Raw genomic sequence first — 14750 nt, forward strand, 5'->3', positions numbered from 1 at the left:
TCAGGTCCAGAGACAAACCGTACCGTCGGCACCCCGAGAAAGCAGCTGCTCTGCCCTGTGATCGAAGATAACGCTGTGCACTTCGCTGCCGTGGCCCCGCAGGCTGGAGAGCTGCCCAAACTCAAGTTGCAGAACCTTAACGGATCCATCGCTGCTCGCCAGAGCCACAATACGACCTGAAACTCAAAAGAAAGTTATTGAGGTTTGCGAAGGCAAAGCAAGAGGGTGGCACTGGAAGTTTTGAGTCCGTTGCTTTAAAGACACCCACATTTTGCATACTCGTGTTTTCTGAGATAAATTATCAGAAAGTTGGACAGATCAATAGTAATGAGATTGGATTTCAGAGTGATTAAGTGAATCTGGAGACCTGGGCATGTAGGAGCACAGCTACTTCACTTGTATTTGGATACAATTGTTCAGGGCCAGGTTCTGACACACAGACTGAGCCCCGGAGAAGTAGATGCCTTTCTGATGCCTGGAGGTATCTGCATCAGGCCATGCTCTTAACGCTGCTTTTCTTGTACGGCACTGTAAGAAATGAAGATGCAGGTTTTCGGCTGAATTTCAGGGAGGTCAGGCATCTAACTGAAGTGAGTGCCTTGCTCCTTTACATCCTTATGGAAAAAACAACCATAATGAAATGGTTAGTATAGAATTGGGTCTAAGAGTGGAAAAAATAAAAGAAAACCTAAAAAAGGTTCTAAGGAGTTCCCAGTTTCCATGTGTTTGTTTATGAACCAAACGGACTCAGTTTTCATCATTCTCAATGAGGCAGAATGTGTTTATAAGTTTATTACCTGCCTGCTTAAATAAAAGCAGAGGTAACAGCTGGTAAGTGATATGTTTGAAGCACCTTTTACTTATCCAGCCACCAGATAAAGATGCTCTCCTTTTAGAAATTAACTATAATAATCATGAGTTTCACGTACAAAGAAAAAAAAAAGAGGATCAATACATTCACTTCAAAGCTGATGTGGTCCTCCCAACAACGGGATCATTGTACTGCCAGTCATGATCTTGGTCAAACACCTTTTTCTATTAGGAGCAAGTTCAATGTACCCTCCAAATGATTACAGCTCTTTTTTTATGTATTGGGATTTTCTCTCTGAAAGCAAAGACATCACCAGCGAGGAATAATTAATATTGACACTGACAAAGTCAGTCTGGCTCCGAGGTCATCATTTTTGGGAAGATTATGAAAAACGGGAGGTACTTTGCTGTTTTTAGTCGTTCAGGTTATTCGCCAAGTAGCCAATGGGAACGTATTGCCCAACAGAAGTTAGTATGGAGGAATCTGTCCCAATTTTAATAATATGCAAGCCATAGGGTCTTGGGTGTGCCTATGTGATGTATAGTTTATCCAGGGGATATATTGTCCCTCCATTCAAACTAATTCATAACAATGATGTTCTCCGCTCTGCTCATTGAGACCCGATGGCTTCATTTGACAGCCCGGGAAGTAAACAATTGCCATTTTCTCCATTTATCACAGGAAACACATAGTCTAAAACACCTTAGAAATGCATTGAGAATATTTAATCACAAGTTATGCTTAGCGTGGTCATGGATATTTGTGCAAGAAAGGGAACTAGAAAGTAGAGCTAACTGTGATAAATATGCCCTATTTGCAAACCTTTATAACTACCCGGCTTCTTCATCTAGAACAAAGCCTGACACAGCAAAGATCTGTAGGATGGATTAGAGTGTCCAAAGCAGCAGATGTGAATATTTATTATAAACTCTCTTCCAGCAAGTCTTTGCTGACAGAAGCATTGCATATGGATTTCACTTGCAGCCAGACTCTCCAGGCAATCGCTGGGATGACTTCTCCAGGAGCCAAACAAATGCCATTTCCCCTGGAGCCGTGACACCGCAACAGCTGGGCAGGGGGTTAATGTCACTTTCAGCTTCTCAAAACCAGTAATGAACCCACTCGTTACAAAGAGAGAGGGACAGCAAGGAGAAAAGATTTGGACAACTGCAGTTCACTTCCAGAAAGAAAGGGCAGCACAGACTGATAACTGAGACAACAGCTTCAATGTCTAATTCACCCCCCTGGTTTGGCAGCAGGGCAGGAGCAGACCCCAACGCTGCGTTTTTCTAAACTCTTCGCTAGATAAGTCATATGCCTGAAGTAAAACAATAGCAATCTCATCCAGTCAGTCCATGACAATATTCCGACAGTATCGGGAAATGACAAAAACAATAGGAAAATAGAGAGGGACAATGAAAAACAACTAGCTAGGAGGTGCAGTAGTGAACTGCACGTGCCTTCATTGCTAGTACTTGCTGGGGAAAGGGTTTAGGTGTATGAGGCAGCCCTGGTGAAGAATGATTCATTTCATATGAATTTTTGTTAGCTGAGTTATAGTGTGTTACTATCATTGACTATGAGTACAGCCAGTTCCTTGCTCGGTAGCAGCAGGATGTGCAGGCAAATGCATGCAAGAGGGAACAAAAGGGGAGGGGAACCCACAAAATGAGAATATCTCATTTCCGTCACCCTTTATGTCAACACTGATCTACGCGCTCATAACAATTTGCTCATTATAATGTAAATTTACTCCCTCCTTCCTTCCAAAAGGAGATGTTTCGTTTTGGAAAGAGGGAACAAATTGTGTTTTATTGCTCTTTCAAAATGTTCTCCAATTAGGAAAGCAAACAAAAACTATTACATAATTATCATGCAAAGCTCTATTTTTATGAAGGATACTTACTTGTGCATTAACAAAGGCACTTTGATATAACACTCAGAGGAAGATGAAAGCCCGGAGATAAATTTTTCTTCATACCTTTGACCAAACTGTCAGGTGGGGCTGGTCTATGCAAACTCACTGAACTCAGCATTTATGCTGATTTGCATTGAAATGAACGTTTTCTGATTAAAAGATGCAAAGCCTTGAAGGCTCCGACCTCTAGATCTCACAGCCTCTAGATCTCCAGCTCACGAGGCTTCCAAAGAACCCGCTCTGGATCTGCTGGTGCACCTCCTGGACGGGCAATATGGGGAGCTAAAATGAAGCTTTGCTCTGGCTGGCACCACGCCAGTCCTAAGCTCATCCTTCTTCTTCAAACTGGCAGACAGGAGTGATGACAAAGCACACTGCCACGACAAAGAGACCCTACAGTAGCAGCCTTTGTACTAATTACGGCTGTTTTGCTGTTGCCTATTGCTAGAACATAGGTACTGATTTTTCTGATGTATCCCTATTATGTCCTTAGAATAACATAAGCTCTGACCATCTGGTCACTTGCTTCAGAAAGGATGCAGTGAGTTAGAAAAGGTAGAGAGAGAAAGGCAGCAAAGGCAATGAAAGGTATAAACAACTTCTGTGCAAGGAATCGTCAAGAGGGATGACAACTTATCCCAGAAAAAACTATTTGCGCACTAAAATGTACTTGGCTGATCATGCTTTCTCCATATGCAAACCTCAAGCTTCAGTCAGCCCATGGTATCGCCTCTGTTTGCCTCCCTGGGGACCCACAGAGAAATCCAGAGCTGAGCCAGACCCCAAACTACTACTCAGGTGGTGTGGGTGAAACACGGAGTTTCCATCAAAATGCTAGTCTGAATCCCAGCTAACCTGGGAGCTGCAAGGCAGCAGGAGAAGCTGTCAGAAGCAGCGCAGCATGGGACATGGTATTTCTGAACAGTCACCTTTCTTATTGGACGAAACTGAATTTCCTCTGAGCAATCAGTACACTTCAGCCCCCTTTTTTCCCCAGCATTTGGGTAAACTACTGCTGTAGGTTTCCAGTCCCCATGTCCTACAGAGAAAAAAACTCTGTTCCTGATCTCATACGTGCTATGTCGCCAGGCTGCCACTTCCAGACTGGCAATGCTCTTGGTATTAGGCATTGATTAATCACAAATGCAGTGCTGTTGTTTGGGCTGGAAATACATCTGTACATAACAAAACAATAAAAAACACTCCTGCCCTTCTAGAAAAACTATTCCTGATACTAAAACCATATCCTTACATTGTTTTGAGACCACAACTGAGCCCTAAAATCAATTAGTACCTCAAAAGATGCTATTACTTGTATACTTGTATTACTATTGACATGTATCCCACTTTGGAGAATGGGGTAATTAAAATGAATTATCTTGTATGGAAAACTGCTGTGTAAATTTTCCAAATATGTATAAAGTTATGGGCCTAAGAAAGGCCATAGCCATAAAGTGTCAAAAGCAAGAATCTGGCAAAAAAAAGAAGTAATTTTGCTGGAGTCTCCACACTGACCTAAACATGTGAGCTTAAAATCAAAGTTATTGCATTCAGTGAAGCTCAGTTATGTTACGTATAAGTAAGCAACATGCTTTTTCTCTTCTGCAACGAACTTTGCATGCCTATGCTGCTATGTAAATACTAACAAAACCAAAGCCACTCATGTGACTAGAATACAAAATCCATTTCCTAATTTAAACTGGTGGATAAATTTAAAATAGTGCTGGTATGCTGAAGCAATCTAATTTGTTACTGCATTTCTTCAGAAGACAAAACTAGACAAGATTAATTTGCTGGGTTGATGGAACCAAATAACTTGGGGTAGAGGGAACTAAACCTGTACTTGTCAAAAGACAGTTTGGCAATTTATATTCCATAAGAGCCTGTCCTGGTTTCGGCTGGGATAGAGTTAATTTTTTTCCTAGTAGCTGGTACAGTGCTGTGTTTTGGATTTAGGATGAGAACAATGTTGATAACACACCGATGTTTTAGTTGTTGCCCAGTAGTGCTTACACTAGTCAAGGACTTTTCAGCTTCCCATGCTCTACCGACTGAGAAGGCTGGAGGTGCACAAGAAGCTGGGAGGGGGCACAGCCAGGACAGCTGACCCAAACTGGCCAAAGGGACATTCCATACCATGTGACGTCATGCTCAGTACATAAACTGGGGAAAGCTGGCCGGGGGGGCCCGGGGACTGGCTGGGCATCGGTCGGCGGGTGGTGAACAATTGCATCGTGCATCACTTGCTTTGTATATTATTATTATTATTGTTACATTGTTATTATTGTTGTTATTATTTTATTTCAGTTATTAAACTGTTTTTATCTCAACCCACGAGTTTTTCTCACTTCTACTCTTCCAATTCTCTCCCCCATCCCACCGGGGGGGGGCAGGGAGTGAGCGAGCTGCTGTGTGGTGCTCAGTTGCCGACTGACTGAGGTTAAACCACGACGATAATGTTGGCCAAAGCCTTAAGATTTCGTCTTAAAACAAGTCACAACTGTAAAGGCTGTCAAGCAGCTGATCTCTCAAACAGTTGGAAGCAGAGCCCTCTTCAGAGCGAACGCTCCAACAGACCTAACCTGCCCGCTTCATCCCAGCGCATCCCACTCATGTTGCAGACTGCTACATACACACACTGCTGTGTCCGAACAAACCAGCAACAACAATCCCCATTGGCGAGCCCTTTATAGACACGTTGAAGCATTAATCTTTTCTTCAGGCAAATTAATTTACAAATTATGTAACATTCAATTATTGAATACTCTGAAAATTCCTGTTTTAGCAGACAAGTACTTAACATTTCTAGAGTAGTCTAGCAGCTTAAATGTTAATAAAATAGTACTGTAACAAAAGTCACAAACTCCACAACTTACTGTAGCATATTAGGCTGAGACATTCATACTGATAACTAGCACCGTTTGTTATCTCAGAATAGGTTTTTTCCATAGACTCAGCAGCTAACATTAACGCTTTTGCTCAGATACAGAGCAGAACAAGGACAGTGAAAGATCAAAAACTCTCCTGTCTGTTCCAGCAGCTCTTGCCCTCAGAGCAAACGGACTAGTCGAGGTGCTGGATTTGGACAATCGCTTCTAATAAAAGTACGGCAGTTATTTTAGACTGTCTTGTAAATAATTCAGATATAGTAACTTTCTCAATTTAAAAATACTTGCACTGCCTAACCGTAAGCAAAGCATTCATCTTCAAAGACACAAACCCACTTATTTCTTGTTTCATTAAAATTATAATCTTGCATGGATTTAAGAAATTCTGTTTATCATAGCTGCATAGAGAAGCCTGAGACTGTTACTGATGGCAGAGATGAAATAACATATCAAAGAAAGAAAGAAAGAAAGAAAGAAAAGCTTTGATCAATAGGGAAATGATTTTTATACACATCAGAACCAATTCAAAGAATTCTCTAGGATCAATTTAGATAGACAGAAATGCTTCTCAGCATTTATTACCTGTGGAGGGAATATTGATCCCATATATTGATTTCTCCTATGCATGTAGAGCAGCATCTGGTTTTGTTGTGTGTTTTTTTTAAAGAAAGATGCCCCAAAGTGGAAAGTATCAAGAAACTACTTACCTTTTTAATTACTTACGTACATTAATGGTTCAACCAATGCCATTACTCAGAACTTTTAAACTCTATTCAAGAATAGGCAAAGTGTAATTTGGCTTATTTTTGGCACATGATTGTTAGTCAATGAAATATATTTTAAGAGAAGGGTCTTTTTGAAACCTTACTTACCAAAGGCTACTAATTCCTTACGTAACACATTGTACCAAACATATTTTCTTTCCTGTTCCCTTTTTTAAAGGAATCTCTCTTCAATATAATATTATGAATCACACAGCCCTACTGGATTACATCCCCTCTGAATTAAGATCTTTTATCATTATTGGAGCTGCAACCATTTTCGTCATTATGACGGTCACCTCAACCTAGAGGGTCTCCTAGGAACAGAACACCTCTCAGGCCATGTGTAAAAGGCAAAAATACCCAGTCCCTGCCTTGAATAATCTGCAGTCTAATTAAAAAACAACCAACCATGACAAGAAATACAGCAAATAGATCAGGGAAGACAAGGCTACAGATTATTATAAACTTAATTAGCTGTGATCACACTGCCTTACCATAGTTAAATGTTTTATGGGCATCCTGGCAGCAGGAGAAGACTTGGCTCTGAAGTCATGTCTATGCACTGCCCCATGTAGAGGTACCAGGTACCACTCCCTGCACAAAGCTCGTTCAGGTATATAGAGCACATCTAGAGGAGTATAGCTGTTCTGGTGCACCCCCCCAGCCAGTACGACTTGCTTCTCAGCCTGGACACAGCATGGCATGACAGTGGCCATATGACGTCCAGCTTCTGAGTTGGCATCACCTGTGCTGCAGAGAACCGTGAACTGGATGGGCTTGGATCCTTATCTGGGAAACAGGAGGAAAGCACTGAGTTGCTTTACACCAGCTCATGATCTGACCCACAGTTTTTACTTGGTATGAAATTAGACAAAACTTTAATTTTGAGGAACCTTTCTGAGGGGGGTAGAAAGGCAGATGGAAAGGTTACCAAACACTACAATCTAAGGTTCTTCATGCAAATGTTACTGTGCTTGCCTAAATAAGAGTAAATAAAATGCTTAACAGATGCTGTAAACTATGATTGCAGTGGCTGTAGATAAAATTCTTCATTACTGTCACACCAAGCAGAATGTTATTTACCAAGCAACTGATTTCACCATACGATAGATGTTGTACATTTTTTTTGTTCTATAAACAGCTTTCAGCAAATGCAACAATTATTTCTCGTCTTCCAAATGTACACTATGTTTTGCTTAGGAATGCACTTTTTTGACGTTGTTACAAGTAAGTCCTCCATTCTCAAATGTGAATAAAACGTCCTAAATATTCTTGTATTGGAAATAATGGCAACCCCCTCCTCCCTTTGCCTTCCCACTATGTTTGTTTAGATCTTTTCATGGGAGAGGGCATAGAATAATCCTGAGCAGGTTGTAATTCACTTGCAGCGATTTACTAAATATTCTCAGTAATGGAGACCAAAAGGCAAACTGGGAATGAGAGGAGAGGTCCAACAATCTGCTGATACAGGTTTTTAATATATTGGTACCAAAATAAAATCCTTTTGTCATTCTCTAATGTAATGACTTTCTTTTTCCTTTCTCAGAAGTATTTAAATAGATGGAGATTTGGCAAAGTATATTAGGGAAAATTAGCTCATCTCAGTATGCACTTAAACTCGTGACTCACTTTATGCATGTGAAGTCATTCAATTCAGTGTAATCGTGCTTAAATGATGGTAGGATCAGGGCATCACAAACAGATTCATTATTGCAATAATGAATTAGAGCACAAGGTCTTATAATGAACAAATTCACTTTTATTTGGCTTTCAGCAGTACACTAATAGTTAGACCTTTTAAAGAGAAAGGCAGCCTTATAGACTGAGTAGGGGCATATAATGCAGGTTTCCTAGACCCAAATGTTAGAAGAAGATAGTAACAGAAAAGTAAGTGCAGAGAAGTTTCTTAGACACCTTGCTCAATAGACACTTACAAAGGTGGAAGGTGATGCCCCCGGAACACAGAAAAACTCAAATTATGCAGGTAAGGTGTTAATAGAAGTACAGTTATTATCTTTAAATATTTGCGTTTAGAGATTTGTCCTGGATGAGAAATGAGTGTGCGGCAGGATATGGCCTTATGCATTTCCCTCAAAAGAATAAGGGTGTGGAGTAATGTTTGGCCAATGGAAAAAGAGGACTTCCCTTAACTTCTTACTGTGTGGAAAATGTGACCTAGATGAAGGAGCGTTATTTCCAGAGCTTAAACAGATTGCGGCACTCGACAAATCTTTTTTCAATCAAAAAATCACCAGAAAGTTACTCAGAGCCAAGAAAGCATTTATCTGATAGAAGAAAATCCTCTATATAAAAGAACTTAAAGCCTTTTTATAAGGATTTCTAGACCCAGACCATTAGTGTAAAGCTACCTTTCAGCTGGACTTGAGCTTGTTTATATCAGAATTTAGTTGGCCTTTTGGTAGCATTTGGGATTTTCAAAATAGTTTCAAAACAAACCATAAAGTATTAAAGCAGAAACTTTTGGAGCAGAGTCTTCAAGATGTCAAAACCTTTCTGGATACGTTAATGAGGCATGCTTGAATATATTCAGAATATATTCAAAAATAATATATTGAGAATAAAAGGACAACAATCTCCATCTTCTGTCCAGGACTGGAGGTTTTTTCATGAAAATTTCTACCAAAGAAGAATATTTTTGTGCATACAATAGGAACACATTTGTCTAGCTTTCAGTGTTACCTAGAATATCTATATGTGGGCACATGTAGGTCTATGTTTCCAAGTGAATCTACCTGAAGGAAAAAAAGGTGAGGAACAAGGCAGATGGCCTTCTGGTAAAAATCCTTGGACTGCTACCGAGTGTGGGACCTCGGTCCCACTGAGCTCTTCTGAAATCTCAAATCCCAAAAGGCAGCATTTGGTTTTTATATTGCCATTAAAGGGGAATGTGTTCAGTGACGCTGCATCAGCAGGGAGCTGCCTGGAGCCTCGGCAGAGCAATCACCTCCTCACTTGTTGGTGAGAAACTTCAGAGAAGGTGACATTAGTAATGTTGTTGCTGTAGTTGCACTTGTGCTGCCCAGGGCACCAACGTGACAAAAATGTCGAATTTTGAAATGCTGCATGAGGGGAAAGCAACGGAGGAAAAGAGTAAAGATCAGTATCATCTGATGATCTTCAAAAAGGAATAAATCACCATAAAATCATCTGCAGAAGTTGCCAAGCGGAAGCTCTGCTTACAAAGAAACTTTCTGAAGGACTTTTTATGTGATGGCAAATGCTCCAGAGCATGGTTAAGTTTCACACTAAAATCTTATTGTGAAGAACAAGCTTTTCTCTTCTGCTAAACTTATATATTGGAAGCAGCATATCAAGTACTGTACTGTGTGTAGTATTATCTCTGAAATACATTAGCTGATTTCTTGGTGTTTTAAGAGTCTGAGAGGAAAAAAAGTCGCACTTACGTTAAATAAAAATTTTCATTAAGAAAAATAAAACTTACTGATGGGTTAACTTAGAAAAATTAAGTCACAGCAAAACTGCTGTCACCACAAATTGAAATTTATTCTTGTTTCTGCTACAAGTGAGGTCCCTGAATATAGATTTGGGTGCAAAAACATGCTTTCCTCTGAACTTCCTACTTGACTGCAGCTGTACGTATTTTAGGCATCTATAAGTCTCATTTTTAAGAAATCAGTGGAGTTGAGCAATGTATAAAGACAAGAAAAATTCCAGGTGTGCAGGAACATAGCTCTGACTAATGGAAACACCATTTTAAAAGCATTCAGAGAATAGAAGGTAACGTTTTTATTAATATTCTATTCTTTCTCTTTTCCCCACTCTCTGTTTTCAGATGCCTGCAGTCATTCAGTTAAAGCCTCTTTGATCCTTCTTCCTTTCTCAAATGATAAGATGGATATGCTTGTGTTACAGAAGATGAGACCAGGATGTGAACAATGATTTATTTTTCCCTTGGACAGCATATGCATCATCCTTTCCATTAACTCTAAAGGAATGACCAGATGCGTAATCGTTTTTTGACACAGCGTGGGATTCATCTCATCTAACCTTGCCATCCCGAGACGAGTAGTTAGTTCATCTGGGCTCCTCCTGCAGCTACCAGTGAGAAAAACTTCCTTTTCAAAGGAACTCACCCTACCTCTTTTAGACAGCTATCACGGGTGATTGCCTCTGTGCACTGACTACAGAGGGACTTTACATAGCTCATTTTCAGACAGCTGAGGCAGGGGGAGATTAAATTCCACTCAAAACTTGCAAACAGGCACCTCAAAGAAATTTCCAAAGAAATTCCCTAATTTGCACTGCTGGCAGACTTGTGTGTACCAGAGCTTCTGAAAATGTAACTAGGCACCTGTATGCATCTCCAGGTGCTTAAATACCATTGAAAGTCAGACTTACATAGGCAATGACCTCTATTAAACCCAAGTCTTAATCATTTGCTGCAACTCTCATGCTGTGGCAACAATCCATAATTTAAGTAGCATTTGGTAACAAAACAGATCGTGTGCATCATCAACATCTTGTAACCCTAATAACTTTGAGATAATGGACTTGTCTCTGCTATATTTCTAAGCTTATTGAAACAGTCTGTAATTAGCACTTCCTTTTTTATACAAATCTCTTGACCACAAGAGCCAGCTCTTACACCACAGCTAATAACCACTGCAGGTGATCAAAGCCTGAGATGAAGGTGGACTCGGACAAGAGTTTGCCCATGCAGACCTGGAAGCCAAACTTCAGTTTACTTTTAGAGTTCAAGCAGGAGTCATGAAAACTACTACTTCAGAGAAAAAGCACTTCTGAGGAAAAGTAATATTTATCTTGCTTTACTTCACAATGTTCTGCCTAAATGTTTTATCTCTGAACATGCTCCTTAAAGAGAAGTTCGGTGTCCTTATGAGCCCAGATCAGAGCAGAAGCTCTGGGTAAACAGTGCTTCTTGCACTCATCAGTCTTTTCTAAGCAAATAAGATCAGAAAACACTTCTGTTTTGTCCTTAAAGCTAGTTTGCTGTTATCATTATTATTTCAAGCTTAGGAGATGATCTAATGTATGTGGATTCTGTTTTTTTGTCAAGCAAAATCCTTCCCTACACAATGCTCCCTGGAGAGGAAGGCTGATGCAGAGCTGGTTGAAGCACAGCTGAGGCGGCTGGGAAAGCCGAGACTGGCTTGTGCTGTGTGTGCCTCCAGCTTAGCCTGAGGTTACTCTCCTGACTTTTCCGTGCCCGGTCTATTGTAGCTGTCTGGGCATTTTCTGTCGTGACTGGAAAGAGGTGAGTGGAATAAAATGTGATCTGCAGGTCCCCACTAGCCATTCACTCCAGATGTAGCCCCATGACTAGCTTGAACAAATTACCTCATTTTTAGGTTGCCAAATAGATGGGTTCAATGCCGTCCTTAATCTTCTCAAATTTCAGCTTTCCTAACTCTTAAGTTGGTTTCTTTTGTCTGTTCATAAACTGTTCAGGATAAAAAAATGGTGATTTTTAATCCTAATCAATGCAGCCTTCAGATGTTGCCTACACTATCATGATAATTTAAGTGAAACAGTGTGTTACAGAATGACTTGTGTCTTTCTTCCACATTACAACTAAATAGTATTTTACCATGGTAGTAAAAACAGACAGACACACAGGAAGACTCTGAAAACCAAACAAAAAAACAGAAGTAGAAAAACAGGCTTAAGAACATCTCCAAATAAAAGCTCAAACAAAGAGTCTACTTTTAACATAAGCATGTTATTGTCAACAGCAGCATCTCTATTAGGCTTGTTCCTTACCTTAACATTCCTATTACTGTCATTTCTCAGGGTTGTCATATTCACTGCCTTGACAGCACAAACACTATGCTGTAAAATCTGTCAAAGAGGCCAGTTGATTTCCTACATCTTCTGACACTTGCAGGTCTTTAATATCAGGCTGTCAGAACACCTAAGAGAAAGGCGGGTGCTTCCCTGCTCAGTGCTGTTACTGTGACTACCATCACACATACTTTAATCATTAGCCTTATACTACTGTGAAATCCTGACTTTTATGCCCTTGGAGTCCCATGCTAGAAAATGCTGCTGGCATAAATCTGTCGTAGAGGTTAGCTGGCTCACTTACCCATGGAGTTATATTTGTAAAATGAAGCCTTTACATTTTACGAAGCTTATATAGTTTTTTCTTAAACTTTCTTTTGTGACTGTTTTTTTCTTTTGAGAGGGGAGCTGTAGTAGGTGTAATGATTATTCAGTGACAGGCGTAGGTGAAACTCAGCTGCTTAAAATAAACCTCTCTATGCCTGGACCATTTTGTCTTTAGGTATACTAATATAGCAGATGAGCTCGGTGGGCAGTAAGTTTTCTGTAATGCAAAACTCCTTTGATTCAATATTGAAATGAAACTGAGAGAACAACAACAAGAGTAAATCAGACCAGAACAGTCAACGGCCTTTAAGTGTTTATGGCACTCACTTCACAGGTAGGAGGGTATCTGTATTCCTGCTCCTGCTCTGCTGTTGTCCCCCAGTGACGCTGAACGAACTAGTTTCTGAGCTAATAATTATCCTGGAATAGGCCTTTTTGAATCTCTCCTGTTTTAGCATTCCACTTTGTATCTCAAAAAAATGTAAAAGCTGGTAAAAAAGTTTTTATAGCCCCCAGATCAGGGTGCTGCCCTGAGATGTAGCAGTCTCTGCTATTACTAGCAGTCAAATTAATCACACAGTGTGGCATGGCTCCACAGAAGCCACACTGTCAATGGATTTAGGAAACCCCAATTGCAAGAAATAAGAGTGTGATAAGCAAAGCACATACTTCCAGGTGGTATGAGTCAGGTAAGCTGCCAGAAACCATAGCTTGATGTTTATGTAGCTTTAAGTGACTGTATTGATGCTCCAAGAGTTTCTATTTACAGAGAAGGGAACAAAAATATAGGTCTTTAGACCTTTAATTGCCAAAGAACATTTGCTGCAGGATCCTAGTAACTTTTATATGCACGAATCCATGAACACACTGCAAGAGCATTAGTGGAGAATCAACAGACATGTGGCTGAGGCAGAGGTAGGACAAGTTTGGAGATCAGTTCCAATAACTGCCTTACTCCCTGATAGTACATGTCATTTAATTTCCCTGTGCCTCAGCTCCCCATCTGCAATAGAAAGTGGTAACACTACTTTGTTCGGCTTATCTCCTTAGACCGACTGGGGCAGGAACTCTTACAGCGTGCCCAGTGGAGCCTCTAGGCATTATTAAAAAAATCATAAATAATACAAAAGTGTTTACTGTTGTAAGTCAACAGCAGATCTCCTGGCTACATGTGCACACAAGGCATCAATTGAACCATGGGAGATAACATACAGTGTCACTTCCTTCAGCTGCTCCGCTTGCACTGGCTGCCAAATTACTCTCTCACCTCTCATCAAGTAATGGCTAAATACTGTAAGGAAATGCAGTCTGGCTGCTATTGCTTACAGTAATGAATGCTGCTGTCGAGTATAACAAATGTCGTATGTCATAATGGCATTTATGACTCTAATACTGAATCACTGGTTAGCATCCATTAAAAATCTATGGTGAGGTAATGGGACATAGCTAGAGAGTGTTGAAAAGGAATCCTGAGTTAATATAGTTCTTATAGTTTTGGGTATACACAAAATATCTTGTAACACTACAGAAAAGTGATAGTTAAAAAACAAAAAAGCTCATTGTAGGATACATTAGACTTTTTGCAGATTTATGGTACTTTGAATGCAGCTCCTTACAGCGCTCCCTGCCAAGGTTGTAAGCGGGGTTAACACTTTTGACTGTTTTGTGGCATCTCCTATACTTTAAGTGTCTGAAATATATGAATTGTTTTTCACTTGTCGTCCTGGACTGACTGGTACATTACTGCTTTTATTCACAGCCAAAAACTATTTTCAGTTCTTTATGGATTATTCATCCCTTGCCTGAAAAGCCAGCATAGGTCAAGTTTGAATGAGTTTGTCTCAGACCCTGCAAACTGACTGCTCTTTCAAGCCTAAGTCCATAACGTGTAACAGTTTCCAAAACAAAAATGTCCTAGTAGACCCAAGTAGTCTCTCAGAATGAGCAGAATGAAGCCCCCATAATCCAAGGGGAAACGGTTAGCGACCTGCTGTGCCACTTAGACACACACAAGTCTATGGGGCCAGATGGGATCCACCCAAGGGTACTGAGGGAGCTGGCAGAGGTGCTCACCAAGCCACTTTCAATCCTTTATCAGGAGTCCTGGCTAACTGGGGAGATCCCAGTTGACTGGAGGTTAACAAATGCGATGCCCATCTACAAGAAGGGCCGGAAGGAGGATCTTGGGAACCACAGGCCTGTCAGTCTGACCTCAGTGCTAGGAAGGTTATGGAGCAGATCATCTTGAGTGCCATCAC

General features: G+C 40.5%; 1 protein-coding gene across 1 annotated transcript in view; it reads right to left on the reverse strand.

The window, feature by feature from the left end:
- Positions 1–14750, reverse strand: part of SPAG16 (sperm associated antigen 16) — a 435834-nt gene continuing 421084 nt past the window's right edge. Inside the window, 1 exon segment of the mRNA XM_009285141.1 lies at positions 1–176. Coding sequence (XP_009283416.1) covers positions 1–176 — 176 coding nt within the window.

The sequence above is a fragment of the Aptenodytes forsteri genome, unplaced genomic scaffold (genome assembly GCF_000699145.1).
Source record: "Aptenodytes forsteri isolate BGI_AS27 unplaced genomic scaffold, ASM69914v1 Scaffold264, whole genome shotgun sequence".
NCBI lineage: Eukaryota > Metazoa > Chordata > Aves > Sphenisciformes > Spheniscidae > Aptenodytes > Aptenodytes forsteri.